This window comes from Ptychodera flava, chromosome 6 (genome assembly GCF_041260155.1).
Source record: "Ptychodera flava strain L36383 chromosome 6, AS_Pfla_20210202, whole genome shotgun sequence".
NCBI classification, from domain to species: domain Eukaryota; kingdom Metazoa; phylum Hemichordata; class Enteropneusta; family Ptychoderidae; genus Ptychodera; species Ptychodera flava.
The window spans coordinates 38,582,707-38,602,792 of record NC_091933.1 but is presented as its reverse complement, the minus strand read 5'-3'; the positions used below and the strand labels follow the sequence as shown (position 1 = coordinate 38,602,792).

Below are 20,086 nucleotides of genomic sequence, written 5' to 3'. Positions count from 1 at the left end.
ATTAAAGAAAAAGATGGGGTCACCATGCTTGATTTTCTAAATTTTCACATTCTTATGGTAAAATAATACAAAAGTAAAACTTGGAACAGTAGAGACGAAATTAAAAAATATGATATGTGACTAAATGGAATTATTTATTTTTTAACCAAATTTGCAATTATTACACCCAAAATTTCAGAGATGAAAACATTTATTTGATGGAATATTTTAACCTTCCAGTAATGTCAGTTTTGAATAGCATCTAATTCATATATGTCTTGTACTTTTGAAACAAATTTTTGGTACTGTGCTCAGTTTTTTACAATATGGCAATTGGCCAGAATTCACAATTTGCCTACTCTCTCATGATTGTCATTTGTGTGCTCTTCGAAAGGAGCAATTGACCTGGCCAGAGTTGGATTAACTCAAGTTGGCTGAGACCAATAGAGGGGGGGGGGGGCATTTGAAATGTTTTAGGGTATCGAGGGGGGATCTGAAAATAATAAGATTTCAATCGTGATTCCTCCAGCCCCCCCCCCTCCCAAATCGTTATTTGTGAACGCAGCCTTACAACTGGATACTGGATGTTCACATTATCATCGTTCGTTCAATAACACAAAAGTAAAACTGTGTTACAGTAGAACAGTAAAGATTCTAATTTCAATGAAAAATTGAGTGAATAAACAGATTTTTCTTATTTTTCACCAAATTTGCTATTGTTTACACCCACAATGTCAGAGATAAAAGACGGTGGTCGTCGGAACTGCGCGTGTGCGACTTTCTTGTTTACAAACAATGTATTTCATGCATGATATCTATATGCATCACTTCAACATAGCTGCAACATATAAAGTTTACGATATTCATTGTTAACAAGCATGTTTCAACTTTCATCAATCGCCAATGTACCCTAGATACAGTATTTACATCGGTCGTAGGGGTCCCTGGCAACCTTTGAGCAGAGTTCCGACGACCCCCCCCCCTCCTTAAAAAGTTTTATTTATAGTGTAATATTTCAACTTGAACCTTCCAGTATTATCAATTTTGTAAACGTTTTAAGTAGTATATAGGGCATACATGTCTTGTACTTTTTATGATTTTTGAGGATAGGTAACGGTGCTCATTTTGTCACTATTTGGCAAAGTGTAGCCAGGAATTTACAATTTGCATACTCTCTCAAGATCGTCATTTTGGGTGCTCTTCAGCTGGTCCCATTGACCCGAACAGTTTTGGATTCACTTGTCGGCTAAGACTGATTAATCTAAGTCCACTAATTCATTTAAAAATGAATCAATTTAAGAACTTGCCTGAAGAATATGGCTCTACAACTGCTGGCAACATTTCTATAACCACTACAACATAAACTATGTGTGCATCAAAAATGCGAGCAGAACTGTGCACTATATGTTTACTTTGTCTGCACGTACATACCTCATAAATATGAGGCTATAGTTGAGGGACTTGAACATTTTTTATCATATAGATTGGGCCCGGGGGTTTGAACTATTTTTAGGGTATTGAGGGGATCTGAAAAAATAAGATTTCAATCGCGATTCGTCCAGCGCCCCCCCCCAGCCCCCCCCCCCCCCCCCCCCCGCTTCCAAAATTATTTGTGAACGCAGTCTGAGGTAGAATCCCGGGGTAGAATAGGCCTCGGGAGAGATGTTTGGACCCAGTTTTTCCTATTCTTTTCTGGTCTACCGTTGGGGGCTCATTTTGAAACCCTCGGACTGAGTACAGATTTCACCATGTTAGTTTTTTTTTGAAACTCTGAAATTTTATTTTTCTAAATAACAGGAATGACGGCCATTTAGAATTTCAAATCTCGTTAAATGTTGTTTTTCTTATACAAAACTTTGCGCTGTGACTCTATATTTTTATGCTTGACTTTGTAAGAGAATGTTGAAAGTTTCGATAAGCAAAGTTTGAGCAAAAGCTTGAAATATTTCACTTTCGAGGTGAGCACTACTTTATAGTGTGTCGATCAGGAAACAGTACCAGCCACCATATTCTGTCGGTGGGGGCGATGTTCGTCCCAAATTGTCGTGACACATGACACATGCAGTAACATATGCCTGCAAAGGTAATCTCTATGTCGACAGTCTCTATATGTCAAGTCAAACACTAGTCAATCACATGGCTTCTGGAGCAGAATAGGAAACTGCATCATGTGAACAGAACGACAAAAGTGGAAATGGTTCAAAAGTTACAGCTGATTGAGCTGTGACCGCAGTGTTTGTAGTTTTAATTCACATCTCAGTTCTCTTCCTGTCGGGTCATCTATTTCACTTTCTCACTGTCTACCACTCTTTTTCAGCCTATCTGATGTATTCGTTTCTTTCCCTCCTTTGTCGCTGCATCTGTCTCTATCTCGGTCTGTCTGTCCACATCTCTCTCTCTCTCTCTCTCTCTCTCTCTCTCTCTCTCTCTCTCTCTCTCTCTCTCTCTCTCTCTCTAACAAATAATAGCATCATTAGTACCATGTGTTCCAAAGTTGACATTCTGAAAACACAAAAACCAAACAAAAGAGAATTTGAGTTACGCTATAACCTATTGTGTAATTTATATAACTTATGATCTTTGTGATTTTATACTGCTGAAGAACTGTACATTGAAAAGTACATGTCAAGACCCCCGAAGACGAGATACGTGACATGTCAGAGATTTTTTAGCCAGTGCAGTCCAGTAGCCTGTAGGCTACATGCCTACAAACCAAACCAGATATGAACTGAATGGCCTCGCGTGCACATTTTGTAAAGTACTTCTTGGGGTATTGGCTTTTATGAAGAAGGAAAATGTGTCAATAGATGACAAAATTTGTTCCCGAATTTCTCAAAATCATCTGTGCCGCGCCGCGCCGTGTAGCAGCAAAATGAGTTCGTGACCTTTGAAGTACGCGTTTCAAAAAATAAATACCCATGGGAACCTGCTCACCACGCCACGCAACTCATGTACAGCTGACTATGGTGCACTTGTCAGGCGATGGTCGATGATTCTAGTTATTGCCTATATTGTCAAGTTCAATGCCTAATTTACGGAAACACGAACTCTGTCTAGTGCACAGGCGCTCCTTAGTTGGGTAGTCTGCTTCGGATATCTTATATTAATTATATCAGCACAGTGATGGACAAAGGAGGGCAGGTTGACTCTATTTACTTGGATTTTTCAAAAGCTTTTGACTCGGTCGACCACACTTTATTAATTCATAAACTTCAGTCATATGGTATAGGTGGTAATCTGTTAACCTGGCTTTCCACATATCTTCAATGTCGTTTACAAAGGGTAGCTTTTGACGGGGAACTGTCATCATGGGGACATGTCACATCAGGTGTACCCCAAGGGTCTATTTTGGGTCCGCTCCTCTTTGTACTTTATATCAATGACATGTCTGAATGCATGAACCATGCAAATTTATCTTTGTATGCTGACGATTCCAAGTTATTTATGGCCATTACTGATATGTCCGATTGCATCAAACTACAACAAGATATCAACCAGGTTGTGAAGTGGACGAGCAAATGGAAGTTGTCATTAAATGTTAAAAATGTTCATGTATTTCATTCACTTTGAAAAAAAACGTCAAAATATTTCCTTACAGATGTGCTAAGCAAACTATCTTGACTCGCACCAACTTTGTAAAAGACCTTGGTGTATTTTTAACAAGTAAACTTAACTGGAGTATGCACATTAACCATGTTGTTTCAAAGGCTTTTAAAATGCTTGGATTTATCAAGCGTTCTTGTAAATATTTTAATAGCATCAAAGTTTTAAAAACATTGTATGTCTCCTACGTCAGAAGCCACGTTGAATACTGCTCACCCATCTGGTCCCCTCATCAACTATATTTAATAAGGAAATTAGAAAGAGTCCAAATAAAATTTATCAAGTATCTTTGTTTCCGAAAATCGATGGCTTACTCAAGGGCTCTGTATAGTAACCTATGTTATGAATTTCGCCTCCCCACATTGGAGAACAGGCGAAAATTTTTAGACACACTTTTTCTTTATAAAATCCTTCACTCAGTTTATAGTGTACCAGATGTCCTTGCACAGATTCATTTTAACGTTCCTGCTTTTACATTGCGTCGTGCTGTTCTTTTTAGACCAGTGTCAGCACGTACGAATATCTTGAAACACTCATTTTTATCACGATCTCAGACATATTTTAATTCTATCTGTAACAAGCAAAATTTAGATATTTTTAATAACTTAAGTAATTTTCGTCATGGATTATGTAAGATCCTTTTTTCTGAATGATTACTTTTATCTGGATGTTTTTCTGTGTGTCTTTCGCTGTGTTGCTGTTTTTTGGTTATTTCTTATGTGAATTCTCCTGTCTGTTTGTTTACGTGTAACTGTTATATATTTTTCGTTTTTGTATTATATTTTTATTTTCAAACGAACCTGTTATTGGGGCAACCTGTTGGTTCGAGATTAATAAAAAAAAATAAAAAATAAAATTTTCGGATCGATCTATTGATCCCGTAGTCGATATGCCGCCACTGAGTATTTAGGTTGCAGTGGCGGGCATATCGACTTCGGGATCATTAGATCGATCCGAAAATCGATCCACTTAGCAGACTACCCAACTAAGGAGCGCCTGTGGTCTAGTGTATTCGAAGCTCTGCGTACAGGTTGTGCACACGGCCTCTACCACGTGGTGTCCTGTGGACAGTGTGGTACAAGCCGTCGGCCTACCACCGTACCGCCGGGAAACGCAGACCTATTGTACGCAGGAGCTAGCCTACTGCTGCTGATTTAACATCAATGCCAACATGGAAATCTCATGAAAAATTTGTCATTGTTGGTTCTGTAGCTAATACAATCTTGAAAAGCAACTTAAAAGACACAGACTGTCAATACGTCGCCATAATATTATGCTGATCTCAGCGGAACCATGCCGGAATATAAATTCGCTGACACACACACAAGATTGAAAAGTGTCACTCTACATCTCATTCTCAGAGAAAAATGCATTGATCAACCCGATAATCTAGCTTTTGGTTCGCTATGTCCAGAGTAACCCACACGATTCTTAAAGTCAAACGTCGACACGACGACTCAACAGTCAAAACTCAAGATTAGCGATCAGCGCGGCCGAGTGACTGAATTCAGAAATCACTTTGTGTAAAATGTTTTAGTATAGCGCCCTCAAAACATACTTATTAGCCTCCCCATAGACTTATACAGGCCACAAATTTTCTTTTACTCATAACTTGATAAATTCGCAAAGCACAACCACCAAAAACTAATCAGTTCTTGCAAATTTGAAGAACAAATTGTGTGCGAAATGTGATCGGAATCTGCCAAGCCGTTTTTGAGATATCGTGCTAACAGACAGACACACAGAAACGCCTAAACCATAACCTCGCTGCGCGCATGCGCACGCGAGGTGCCTACAAACCAAAAAATGCATGGTTGTGAGTTAAATACGGCCTTTAAACCATAAAGTCAATCATCGACTTGTCCGCGCTGAAACACTTCTTTAACTTACGATGATTTTTGTGAAAAGTACTGTATATTACTCAAAAAACCAATTAGGCTAGATTCGTAATAGTCTCGAAATTGAAGTTAGAGAACACATTGGGTACTGTAATGTGACGCTAGGATTTGTGTGAGGCGGAAACGGCGTAACCCCGCACAAAGCTGACAGAAACATCAATGATCGAATGATGATATGAAATATGCTTGAAGTGGTGATACTAGTTGTAATGATGACGATAATAATGACAACGATGGTGATATTGATAATGGTGATGGTAATGATGATGACGATGATGATGATGATGATGATGATGATAGTGATGATGATGATGATGATGATGATGATGGTGGTGGTGGTGGTGGTGGTGGTGGTGGTGATGGCAGCGGTGGTGGTGGTGGTGGTAGTAGTGGTGGTGACGACAACGACGAAGACGAGGAGGATGTTAGATATATTCATGAAATCGATGGACCAACCATAACGAGTTGATTGTCAGAGTGATGACGATGCTGAAGTATTTGAAGCGATGATGAATGATGACGAGCTAGGTTTACATTTTTTGTCTTTTGATGACAATGACTTTTAATGCAAATAATGCCTGTGAAAAAGACTATAAAAATATGCATTCTTAAAGTAGTTCATTATATTCAAAGTTTTATTCAATGACTTTCTCGATATATTGTAGGAAAAATTAAAAATTAATTACAGATATTCTTTCTGTGTGTCCAACAAATTTCCAGGATAAGTTTCCACTTATCAAGTTGTAACAGCTAACTTTTAAACATGGTGAAATTTTAGCGGCCTCTTTCTTTTTAGCATATCTCAGGTGACCATGAAACGTTAATCCTAATGGGTCTAATTTTACAAGACCACAAATTTACCCAGTTTATCCTCTCTAGAATTAAGTTTATTTTAAAGTTTTCGAAGAAAGATTGTTTGGTTATTTTTGTGCTCAACGATGATAGGTTTAGCCAGTGCTAGATATCCAGGATTCAGGATACCTGTTTGGGAAGTGGTCTTTCAATATCGATAAGGACTTCGGGAATCACAATAGTAACGGTGCGTTCAACGCTGATGACTAAATGGAATTTCATACCACGGTCGATATTGAATACAAAGATCATAATTTCACAGGGTGGGGTTTTCAGTTTCTGTTTGTTTTATCTCAGTCATAGATGCACAGTTAACTGGATTACTGGTTAATTGAAAAATGTCGAAATCAGCAGCACTATATTCAATCCTATGCTTGAATCTTCACTATAGATCATGCGAGATACAGTCTATATAGCTGCGCCTACATTTCTCATTCCCACTTGGCAACCCAAAGCAATCGTCAGTAATTTTCTGTAGCTTCAGACAGCATTCACGTTTTGTCCTGGGGATTGTAATCATTTCTTTGATACAGAGTAATAATTGGAGACACGGAATATATGTATAATCCATGTAGCATACGTTTTCTCTCAGCTGACTGCTTGACATGTCAATATACCGAGCGAATGATGCATACATTCACATTTCATGCTCGGCAAAAACGAGGGTTTGTTGGTCTACTTAGCCTTAACTTGTTTAAAGTCGGGGTGGATTTACATCTAGGGAGTGGATCTATCTCACTTGTTCCGCCGTGTAAAAGGCACGTTGTGAGACAAAATATTATCAACCATAAAGGAAAATAAAATTGAAGCTGCAAGCAGATTTACCAGGACCAAAGCGTGTTTACCAATGCAGGTATTTTGCTGTATTGGTGATCTCAGAAGTGGTTGATTGTTGAATTTTATCATAACGAACAGGAAAGGATATACATTTTCCTTAAAATAGGTGTATTGAAACATTTTGATTATACCTTATTCCAATATGGCTACCTCTAGCGGTCAACAGATCCATACCCGCGCCTATTTTAAATTACTCTATGGGCTATGTCCATTATCGTAACAGAAAGGGTCAATTGGTTTATGAGCGATTTTTTTAACATTTTCTCATTTTTTATTTCGAATTTACACCTTTTTTGGCAAATTCCAATATGGCTGCCAGAGTACTTCTCTGTTCGGTCTATCATTTGCAAACTTTTAAGTACTTTGCCATATATATTTAGTCAAAATTATAGGTAAATTTAATTTCGGGTCATGAGAAGGGGACGTTTGAATGATTTTTTCATGCTTTAATTTTTTTTTCTGAAATTCTGACATTGCCAACAGACCACCCAACCGATCAAAATGTCATTCGCGAATGGCAAGTATCCTTACTGTTGATGAGTAAACATTTACAGGTTAAATAGTCTGTTGGTTTCTTGAAAAGATTTTTGAATATTTTTTACGAAAATCATATGTTTTCTTCACGTTCCGCAATGTGTGGCCGCCAGACCACACGACCGATCGAAATATCGTCCGCGAACTTGCAAGTATGCTGACTGTTGGTGGTATGTTTTCATTTCATTCGCATGTTTTACAGGATATCGGCATTGTAATTGTCCTTGTAGTGTTTGAGAAGTTGTTCCAACAAAATCCAATATGGCCGCCAGGTCATTTTTACCATAGGAAATTGCCTGGCCAGGTGCACGGGTAATCATGTTTCCCATCAACTCCTGCACTGTAGTTTTTGAGACCAAGCCAAACAAAATAGTTTCTATGAGGAGAAGAACGAACGCTAGAAAATGCTAGCGATATAAGCAGGGTTCTATTAAAACCCATAGGCGAGGACCCCAAACTACATAGCGTTAATCCATGGCAAAACACAATTGGGGCAATGGAAAAAGTTAAAGATGACGCAAAGGTTTTGTTAAGGTGAGTGAAACTTCGAAACACTGTGGGTATCATGGAGATCATTCTCAAGCGAGAAGATACGTGAACTGACCTAAAATCTCGAGTGAACTACAATATGATCTTCATGTGATGAACAGACTACAGAATTGCAATAGCTTGATGATAGACTCTAAGGTGTCATCATGAAATGATTCACTCGGAATGAAGGTTGTGTTCTGTTTCAAGAGGAAAATACCAGTGGGCTCTGTCCAATTTGATTTCTTCATGACAAAAAGTTTGCAATATAACTGTCACCGAAACTCAGAGCCAACAGTCTTTACATATTCAGGTTTTCCTGAGACTGTTTTAATCACCGCCATGAGCTGTGCCTGTCCAAAAATGGATTTTTGAAGAGTGTGTAGTTAACTAACGCCCTCGAGTGTGGTATCGTTTTACCATAATTCGGCGATCGACCGAACCACACCTCGAAACTCTGAAAATCATGAATATGAACGACAAGTTATGACTCATGGCAAAACACTTCGCGTGCCGCTAAAGCAAACACATACAAATCATACAATTTCGAAAATTTACCTTCATTTGAAAGAGGACGTGTGAATCAGGAAATTCGGTTGCGGAGAACCTGATTAATGGTTGACGATTTATGGCATAAATATGAGAAGGAACTGTTGGAAAATGAAGAACAACCGCGAACTTATCTCTGAAATTGTGGTGTCGATTATTTGCCTCTATCCCAGACACTTTATGAGACTCTCTCTCTCTCTCTCTCTCTCTCTCTCTCTCTCTCTGAAAACATTAAAGGTAACATGCAGCTGATATATGAGAGATGGCAAATTTCATACGCCACACCTGATAGACGATTAATATTACCGTAATGTCTCTTCGTTAGAAATGACCATTCAGCACGATCAAATGACGCTTGTTATGAGACGACGGCTTTCCAGATGACAATTTTTATTTGTAAATTCAAAATTATAGAACGTGTACGTCTGTAAGATGGATAAAAATTTGGTGCATGTGGCATAATAAACAAATGCTAGAATAACATACATGCAACTCTAAATCTGAAGACACTTGTGCGTCAGAATACGGTGGAAATCGACATTCTGGGAAACTTCTGCCCTCCAACTTTTACTTTGACAAAAAAAATGGATTCTAATGCAACTTGTAAAATGTTTGCATCCACTTGAGCACGTCACGTCAGTATAGATCCTAGGTATAGACTTTTTAACCCGGAACCATCAATTTGCTGTATTTTAGGTCAGATTCTATATTTTTCTCAGCCGGCAAGATTGTGTTAGATATGTGTACAATTCCTCTAGGGAGGGGATCATAAACAGAAATATCAACCAGGCATGCACACGAACACAGTTGTCATTCCCACAGTGTAGTGTTAAATAACATAAGATATATTGTGTGAATATAACAATGATCGCCGCCCATGCTGTACTACAGAGAATCATAGAAAAATGGCACATCACAAATTTCTAATAAAACCTGTTGCTTCTTTTTTTTCTCCATTCGCCCTTCTTCACTTATTGGGACACCGAAGCTAACTTCTCTAAAACCATTGTTGCACTTTGTAAATAACAGTGATATATAATGAGATTTGGATCTGCTAAATCTATGCTGATCTAGGTTGTGTAGATGGCTGTATTCATATTCGTTGATATGCTATGAATGTATAATTGTGTATCTGTCAACTTATGTAAGATCGATCCATCTAATATATCTATCTATCTACACATCTATAGACTTTTCTATCTATCTCTTTTATATATATATATATATATATATATATATATATATATATATATATATATATATATATATATATATATATATATATATATATATATATATATATAAAGCTAGTCAGCCAACTGTTGGTTTACGTTTTACATTTGCCTGGTGCCAGCTTTCCTTGGCCGGCTTGCCTATTTATCTAGCTACATATTTACCTGTCTCTCTGTCTGTCTATCTATCCATCTGTCTGTCTGTGTTTGGCAGTCTGTCTGTCTGTTTGTCGATTTTCCTGTTACGTACCATCTAACTATCTGGGATTGTCACCGGAAAAATGTTAGGCGAACTTGAGATACGTTGGTAAAACTTTTTTACACAAGTGACACTATCTACGTGCATTTTCACTGAAATTAAAGTACAAGAAAATGGGAAGGCTCTACGTGTGGGAATGATCAATAATTCGATTGTCCAGGGACACGACAGGCAAGACTATTGACCACTGCATAAAACGTCATCGGCGTTTGTGGTTACGTCGTCAAATTTGGTGATCTCTGATTGATGATTTGTGCTCACCAAGTAACTTTCTTTCGATACTTCGAAAGTATGGACTAAGTATAATTTGATACTAGTTCGATCGATTAAGTAACAGCGACAGAAAAAAAACATCCTTGAATCGTTGGTACTAGACGAATATGAATACTCAAAATGGATGGATGTCTTTTTCTATCGACTGTGATATTCAGTGAATTTTAAGCTATTGAAAACGTTACTAATACACTTGACTACAGCACGTTTCAATCATCACAGGTGCATTAGCGGCTTGACCCTAATGCGCAAGCCGGACGGCGAAGAAAGGACAACCCATGACTTGTCGTTCTCAATATTGTTGGGCCGAGTAGTGTTTTATTTGACTAGCACCGTTGGGGCAGTTCCTGTGATGGATAATGTTGATCTGTGTCTTATATTGTGATATGCACCTGCACTGTGTTGTGATAACAGGTTTATCTACACAAGCATACATACATACATACATACATACATACATACATACATACATACATACATACATACATACATACATACATACATACGCATACCTGGTCTCGAGGACGTTTTGATGAATAACAACGCTGGCATGACTAAATCTGCAAATTTTGGTATTCTCCAGCCCTGGGATGCTCAGCCCATAATGACTGTTGATAAATAACAGTCTATTTCGACAACAGGTAAAGTAATAGGGGCACATACACTGGGACTCACACGGGTTTGTTAAAACAATAGTTTTCTTTACTATCTGACGAGGCTATCATGTACATGCTTGTCAGCAAATGTCAAAATAGGAAAAGACGATGAAAAAAATGAACGGACAAGCAACAACTATTGCAAAGAACCACACAGCTTATAAAAATAAACACAACCGTCTCAAAGTTAATTGCTTTTCGAAGTGATTTTCAGATAACAGGTAGTGCTGCACGCAAACATCGACTGTGACTATGAAATGGATTTCATATTTGCATACACGATGGCTTACCGAGACTTCCTGCGAACATTTCGGAAAACACTGCGCAGTATAGGGTAGGTCTCTGCTAGAATTTTGCTATCATCCTCTTCCAATAACGCTCTCAGGTGGCAGTGTTTTTTATTTTCGAACTTTGGCCGTTGAGGAGGATCGTCTCCATCTCGTCTCGCTGCTGCTGCCTCCCGTTGGACAGGTGGCTCAGGATTCATCAACGACCAGCATGTGTCTGCTGTTCCGCCTTGGGAGCGAAGACGGGGTGTTCGACAAGGAGCAACTACGGCGGTTGTGACTGAATGCCCAATGTTATTGGAGATTTTAAAGATACAGTTCACTACTACTGTTTGGATTTCGCAATATAGCGCCTATTCACTCAGGATTGGATGCACGTGACGTAGCTGTCCGCCATTGGACAGACAACTTATTGACGTCATATCGGAACGCCACAGTATAGAAAATAGATCATGTGGTTGATCTAAATTTAGAATAGAGATATGCCCTTTCTTTAAAGAGAACATCGAGCGGGGAAAGGGACTAAAACAGATTCTCCATGAAAATGACCTACCAATTAATGGAAATGCAATCGGCATTTGGTGCTGAAAGCCTTAAGATACTCGTAATGTGGACGAACGTCTTAGAAACGTCTTAGAAACAATTGTAACACAGAAAACGTACGGTAAAATTCCTCAGTGTAATTATTTGACCCCTTTCAAAAATGGAACTGCCGTGGAAGGAATTCCACCTTGTGACATCAGAGCTTTAGTCTACACATTCATTGTAAGGTCTCCTTTAATACAATCGATTGTTGGCAGGTTAGAACGACCTACAGCGTTGTGTTTACAGACCGCAAAAATAGTAACTGGTATTGTGTGCACGCTCAATCGAATTATTATAGTGGTAACCATATTATAGAGCCACGGATCTTTACTAAAACTAAAAAAGTTCTTGGGCAACTGCTTACACGTTCGCATTTGATGGAGGGACCATGGCATAGGGTTGGGCGGTCAACGGCAGCAGGTGAAACGTGCATTCAACTTGATAGTAAATTGGAATAGCTATTTTGCCAAGCTATCACCCAAATAATAACTACATGGTAACATATTTTAGTGTTGTATGCATATATGATCTTACTAGAAAACTCATGTCTGTACCCATTAACTGTGTGTCTCTGATTGAGTCTTTTTGTAAACATACAGTGAGTAAAACAGTAAAACAGAAACAGGACGCTTTTCCTTAATTTTCTTGAGGCAGGCAGACAGACAGACAGAGAAGGGTAGGAATGGGAATGCTACGGGGAGCGGGGGAGTTTGACACGAGAGAGCGAGCGAGAGATATAGACTCGGGAGACAGACAGACAGACAGACAGGAGGGTAGGGAGGGGATGTACGGCTGGGGAGCGGGGGAAGTGAGATATACCGGGAAAAGAGGTCACGCGACCTATTTAATGCTTCTGTCAACCTTTCCTTTAATGTCATTGACCAGAACATATACAGTAGAGGGGGTCTTTCCCCTTTACTGTCTGTGGCCAGAATAAAGATTAAAATTGTTTTACCTCCATTTCAAGATTCATTCTGCAAGATGAAACTTTTGCTATTTTTCTTTTTCTTTACAAACTCTAATTCCGTCATTTGATCTTTGTCCACGTTCAGTTGAGTTTCTGAGAAGACAAATATGCGATGACTAATACTTTCCGACAGAGTCTGGCGACGTTTGACATTATGGCTATACTGTTATGCAAGACTTCCCATGGCAACTGGAGCTTGCACAGATTACTCACAGTCATATGATGACGCGGCATTGGGGCGCATGCGCAATCCTTTGTCGATCCATCAAGGCAATCAATGAATGACGTCAATAGTTGACCTTCCCAACTTGTCCTGGGCCAAACCTAAAGGCAACATCTCAGGTCCATAATGTATGTATGTCCCTGCTGACCGGGCAAGAACCTTTTTCTTGTCTTATGACTTTTAAACTCAAATTTGTAACCGGAAGAGGTGACCACTCGTTTTACATGAAGGAGCCCAATGAGCATTACACCCGGTTTGTATGTACCTGATCTGTATATTGGCGAGGTTGTTGAGGTATTTTAATTTCGCGTATCAACACAAACCAACGACCACAACTTCTTGTTTAGGGGTTTATATTCTCTCCCATGGTCATGTCATAATTCTGCTGTATGCAGGTATATGCACACACACTTCACACAAGACGCAAGGGCGATGCAAATACACACACGATAGATGATTGCCAATCTGTAGACGGTAGGCCTAACCACTTTTTGCTTTCACGAAGTCGAGTACAAGTAAAAACGCTTTCAATATAAAGTTATGGATACACGGGTAGAGAGTACGATAGAGGAAAATTGCTTTGACCATCGCTTATGTTTTTGTACTGGAATTTCGTATTTTACCATCATGGCGTGTTTTAATTTTTTTTACAAGCATCGGGAATTAAAGCTTGAAATCCAACATTTACCAGTAATATAAGTGTCGTTGACTTCTTTCATTTACTGTAAGAGCAATTACACCTTTAACATTACCAAATTACAACTCCTTGAAACTCAGGATGTAAAAGTGAAAAATGCAAGTGAAAAATAATGAAAATATCAAATATCTGCACAAGCGGAAGCAACTACCCGATGAACTAGGTTGTATATGGTGACCTAGTTTTTTTAGCATGCATATCTGAACAAAGGTAAATATTTGCCGATAGTGAATCAAATCTGTCATATTTACAGGGCTGGGTGTGTAGGGGGTCAAACAATTGAAGAGAAGAAAGGCTTAGAGGAGCGGACAAGCCATTAACGATTCGTCAGAGCACGGAGTAGATTGAAACCTGTATGGTACGATCACCTTTATTCGAGTTTATCTATGCCTATGATTGTATGTGAGAAAGGGAATTAAATTCACTACTCTATTAAATCTTGTCTATTCAATCTTGTCTATTTAGTTCAATACACAGGCAGGTATTTTATCGGTCTAATTGCATAATGGTGTTTTATCGTAGTCGGGCGTACGCGGTACAGTAATACTGACTCACCTGTGGGTTTCGCGATCACTACAGTATTTATGGCATTGCGAACATGCAGTTATCAATGCGATAAAATTTTATCGAGTTTGTCCTTTAAATTCATACGATTAACACATAAAACACATAGACTTACTGCGTGTCTACATACAACATAGTAATTTGGCACTTACAACACACTCTAGTCGTGGTATAGAATTACATGTGACGTTTGTACCTAGATACGACTTACTGAGATCATTGACCGATGGTATGTGCTGACATTACGATGGTGAACTTTCCGATCGGATCAATCAGGAACGATAAGTCAGCATTATGTTCATGCTCTTGTCGAGACCTTTGTGATTAAATTTCAAAATGGCTTTGTCAAGGTTCGATCAGCTCCAGCTTATTTATTATGATATGTTGATCACTCACTAAGTTCCTTGACTCGAATAAAAAAATTAAAAGTATCTATCTTTAATTTCGCTCAATCTTCTGACACTGTCAACCATAAGCCGCTCTGTCGTAAATTTCGTTCATTTGACATTGTGTCAACTTCCAACAGACCAACCCCAAAATGTAATTGTTCATAGAAAATCACCAGTCAGCAACCATGTTCCATCAGGTGTTCCCAAGGGTTGTATATTGGGACAAATTTGACAATGCTCTATTTCATAGTCACATCAACACTTATGCTGATGGCTCGAAATTCCTTCGGGAAATAATCTTTGTGGATGATTGTATCATTTAACAGTGCGACTCGGTTAAAGTTCCCTCACTGATGTACTTTTAGGAAGATAAGGTAAAATGCTAACGAGGACAGATATTCGTGCTCTTAATTTTTTCTTTTTTTTCAGCACTTTTCTGGTATACCACTTGTTACCACTTGTTGGGACTCATTTTGAAGCTCTTGGTATAAGAAAACAAATTACCGTCTTGTTTTTTTCGAAAATCGAAAATTATATTTTTGTCCATAGTTAACATAGGAATGGCGGCCATCTTGAATTTCAAATATCGGTAAATGTTCGGTAATTTGTTTCTCCAGTACCAAACTTTGCAAGGTGACCCCTGATATTTATTCTTGATTTGGTAAGAGAATAATTGAAGAAAATCGCAATGTGAGTAAAGTTTTAACAATAGTTCAAAAATTATGTCACTTTCGAGGCGCATGCTGCCTTAAACTTAATGTTTCTAAAAAAATGGTATAACCTTCAGCAACGGAAAAAATGGTGAATTACATTATTATTCCATTGATGGTATAGAGTAAACTAGAGTGTTTTAGACTATATATCTACTTGGGTGTGATTCTAGTTGCTCACTTGATTTTAAGTCGACATATCGAAGAGATGTGCAAACAAGCTTTTAAAAATTTAGTCTCATGATAACATGTATAAAAAAGACCCTGTGGTGTATTTTCTCCCTTGAAAGCATTGACAACTTTGTACGTATCTTTAATAAGAAGATTAGAGTAGTCTCTATGACCATACAGAGAATATTTTTAACACATCTTCAAACGTTTAAGCTTTTATGTTGTGCGTAGAATAATAGTGATTATAAGCGTTTGTATACTTTGCATTCTTCCTCCAAGGTTAAAGGCATGTGTTGGCACCAGATTGTCTAATCAGAAAATTTACCGACCAGCTTACAATTTCAATGGAAAACAAAAGGCTATCACACCTCCATAATCCTCTTACCGACTAGAACAAAGGCGATCCCAGGGATCGCGAACAGTGCCTTCTTCCTCCAAGGTTAAGTCCAAACCTTTTCACATGGCATCGTTTCCAGGAAGGTTCTCTTGTTGCTACCTTTAGTTTTAGGGTAGAATGCGTCTCGGAGACAAACAAATTATTCGGACTCTCAAATTAGACAATGTTATTTTAGTCCACCACTTGTGGGAACTCATTTGAACTTTATGGATTTGAAGCTCATGGAGTAACTAAAGTTTAATTATTTGAAGCATAATTTTGTCAAAATCAAAAATTTGTATCTTCCATGTAGAGTGAACCACAGGCGCTTGGCACATTGCTTGGATAATAATCGTATTTAATATGTAGAATGTCTATATACGACTTGATTATTCAATAAAAGAATCACTGTACGTGATATTAGTGTAGGCCTATAGGCCACATGTTGACTGGTATTATACATGAATGGCTATGGCTGCCTGGCTCAGGCCGGCGAACGCACTGCATAATCATCAATGTGTACTACATGACTTGATTATTTAATAAAGAATAACGGTACGTGATATTACTGTACATGTAAGCTAGCTTAACCGAGCGGCCGTAGAGCTCTGCAGGGCTTGGGCCCGGCTTGGGCCCGTTGTCCACCGCTGCACAGACAGGATGGGAAGGTGTGAAAGCTTTTCACCGCCCGATTTCATAAATCAGCGAAATTCACGAACTCTGAGCGTTTCCGGTGATAAAAACTGGTCAACGGTCAGATGGTTGCATAAACAATCGATCGACTGGCCTCTTTTGCGTAAAATCATACCTTACCCTATGCTACTGGCGAGAAATCGTCCTGAAATTGGCTGGGCACACCAACCCAGCGCCGGCCATTTTGAATAAGCTACATGCATCGTATGCGCCTGTGCATACAACCCTTGGCAGATGACGTATTGTCTTTCAATTGCTCTTCTCTCATTGGACGCGTACATTGAATGCAGCTTATTCAAAATGGCCGGCGCTGGGTTGGTGTGCCCAGCCAATTTCAGGACGATTTCTCGCCAGTAGCATAGGGTAAGGTATGATTTTAGGCAGAAGATCCAGTCGATCGATTGTTTATGCAACCATCTGACCGTTGACCAGTTTTTATCACCGGAAACGCTCAGAGTTCGTGAATTTCGCTGATTTATGAAATCGGGCGGTGAAAAGCTTTCACACCTTCCCATCCTGTCTGTGCAGCGGTGGACAACGGGCCCAAGCCCTGCAGAGCTCTACAGCCGCTCGGTTAAGCTAGCTCACATGTACAGTAATATCACGTACCGTTATTCTTTATTAAATAATCAAGTCATGTAGTACACATTCATGATTATGCAGTGCGTTCGCCGGGCCCGAGCCAGGCAGCCATAGCCATTCGTGTATAATGCCAGTCAACATGTAGGCCTATAGGCCTACACTAATATCACGTACAGTGATTCTTTTATTGAATAATCAAGTCGTATATAGACATTCTACATATTAAATACGACTATATTATCCCAGCAATGTGCCAAGCGCCTGTGGAGTGAACACCATGGATGGCGGCCATTTTGAATTTAAAGAGTCGATAAATAGTGGTTGTTTCTTTCGTATCAAATTCTGCACGGTGATCCCTAATTTTTATATCCTAAATTTTATATCCTGGATAGTTTAAAGTTTTCTTACGGAAGGTTTAAGAGTAAGTTTAAGTCTTTCAATTTCAAGGCGCTCATTGCCTTACCTGTCGTTTTATGCTTCAACTACCAGCTTTAACGCCATCTTTATTCCAAGTTCCACGGTTAGAAATTAATGTAGTCTTCGTGTGATATCTACTATACGTTCAGAAACAATTTCTTAGCTTTCAAGAAGTGGACTGTGACCCACTGACCCCCTAAAGTTTGGTGCAGCAGACATCGGCATTGACGTCACTAACTCTAGGTGGGACCGCACCTTCTCACTTCCTATAGTAGGGTTATCGATGACTTACGCCCACACAAAGTATGATAACGGCTTTAACCAAAGAAACGTGAATGAAAAGAGTTTTTCATCAAAGTTTTAAACTGCTTGGAAGAAGAAACATTGAAAACAAAAACCATGTACCTCTTTCAAATAACGTATGATTCTCGTACAGCAAACCGTATACTGGAGTAAAAATTGTTCTTGAGGGCGCACCACAGACCTAATATCAAACGTTGAGTAAGCTGACATTCAGACATTGATCCCTGACACTCTCTGTGCAGTCATCACTGTTGCCCTGGAAAAAATGGAGAAAACATAACTTTTTGACATAGGATAGAAGAAGGCATATTGTATGTACAACAGTGGTTGGTCTTATGACAAATACTGCTTTCACATATCAGATTATCGTTAATTTCCTATCGATTTTTTTTACTCTGTGATTGTTAATCAGACTTTCTACATGCTATAGTGTTTGCGGTCGGAGTAAAAAGTGAGAAAAAAACTATACGAGAATATTCAATAAATTATACAGTGGCTTTGTTTGTACAGACTCTTTCAAAAGGACATAAATTGGTGTCCTGACAGCCCCGTCACTTCCATGATTTTAGACAGACACAGGGCCTAACTGACTCTTCAGTCACATACATCTCTGGCACGACGATCACTTGCCTACGGCCCGGAAATATTTTAGTAATCAAAGGTGACATCCGGTTAGTGAACTCCTCTTGACTCCCTGACTGTTATTATCAGATGGTTGCAGAATGTCTTGCCTTCGGTTGTGATTTATTGTGAGGAAAAAATTTTAACAACATACACTTCTTTAATCTTCCATTCAGTTTTGCTTGTGGTGACGTATGCATTTAGGTGGCATCATACGAGGGTGTGCACGTCATCGCGAGTTTTAATTCCTGGTTATTGTCCAATCACATGTTTTGTAATCTTTGCTATCTACTTTGCAGCCCAGCCAAACTGAACATAGCTTTGTCAACGAAATTATTATAGGTCCAAACTACAGACAAAATGCGCGCTATTTGTTATCTTAAGAATTGCAGTTTTGTCAAGATGAGATTGAACGCTATGGAGCGAAGCCACCCCCCACCCCCAACCCCCCAACTGAGTTTCATGACGATTGATGTTTTTAACAGTTATCGCAGTTTCCATTCAGACGGTTATAAGGTCCATTAATAACGACAAATTGATTCGGTTAATTAACCATAAAAGACTTTGGTGCTATATCGATAGGTGTCGTTTTCAGATCGATTTTTAGGTGCTATTTGGTTTCACTCAAGCTATTTGCAAGTTCATCATGTCACCGTGTAACCGTCTCTCCACTGCGACTAGCCAGGGAGGGCGCTGTTTCTCCGCCGTCGTGCGCCATCACTTGCTCGGAAAGTCTGTCCATTGACCTGATATGACCAGGGAAAAGAGACCGCAAAAGGTGAATGAACTCCCTGATCGCGCAAGAAATAGACACCAAGTTGCACAGCATGTGAAAAATCCACTCGATACTGTAATGCAAGTAGAGAAACATCAGGCCGCGCCGAATACTTTTCAAATTATAAATGTTTCTTTTTTGTTGATTACCAGTGCCTCGTATTCCAGTTCTTCAAAGAGCAACTTCCGTATGCTTTCGATTTTCGGATAATCGACCAATTAAAGTGTTATTTCGCTGTGCTTGTTCTTTTTATTTTCCGACATATCAAGGCAGGACTGAAGAAAATCGCGTGTGACAACCTGTCCGTCCGTAGATAATACAAATTTTATTGATTCTCGTCTCGAATGTAAATGATCATGCGCATGGAGTGGAGGTTCATTGAGTAATTTACGCTTCCATTTATCCAGGGAACGGAATGGGAGTGCAGAACAGAGAGCCTGGCGTAAATCGTAATGCGGACTACCTAATGCATGCATTTTTATCTGGTTACCTAATATATGCATTTTTATCAGTATATCTATCTGTC

At 39.0% G+C, this 20,086-nt stretch overlaps 1 protein-coding gene across 1 annotated transcript in view; it reads right to left on the bottom strand.

The window, feature by feature from the left end:
- LOC139135723 (microphthalmia-associated transcription factor-like) overlaps nt 1-11,816 on the bottom strand; it is a 29,501-nt gene extending 17,685 nt beyond the window's left edge. Inside the window, exon 1 of the mRNA XM_070703367.1 lies at nt 11,491-11,816. Coding sequence (XP_070559468.1) covers nt 11,491-11,687 — 197 coding nt within the window. The 5' untranslated portion in view covers nt 11,688-11,816. The remainder of the gene's footprint in view (nt 1-11,490) is intronic.
- Between the last annotated feature and the right edge of the window lie 8,270 nt (nt 11,817-20,086).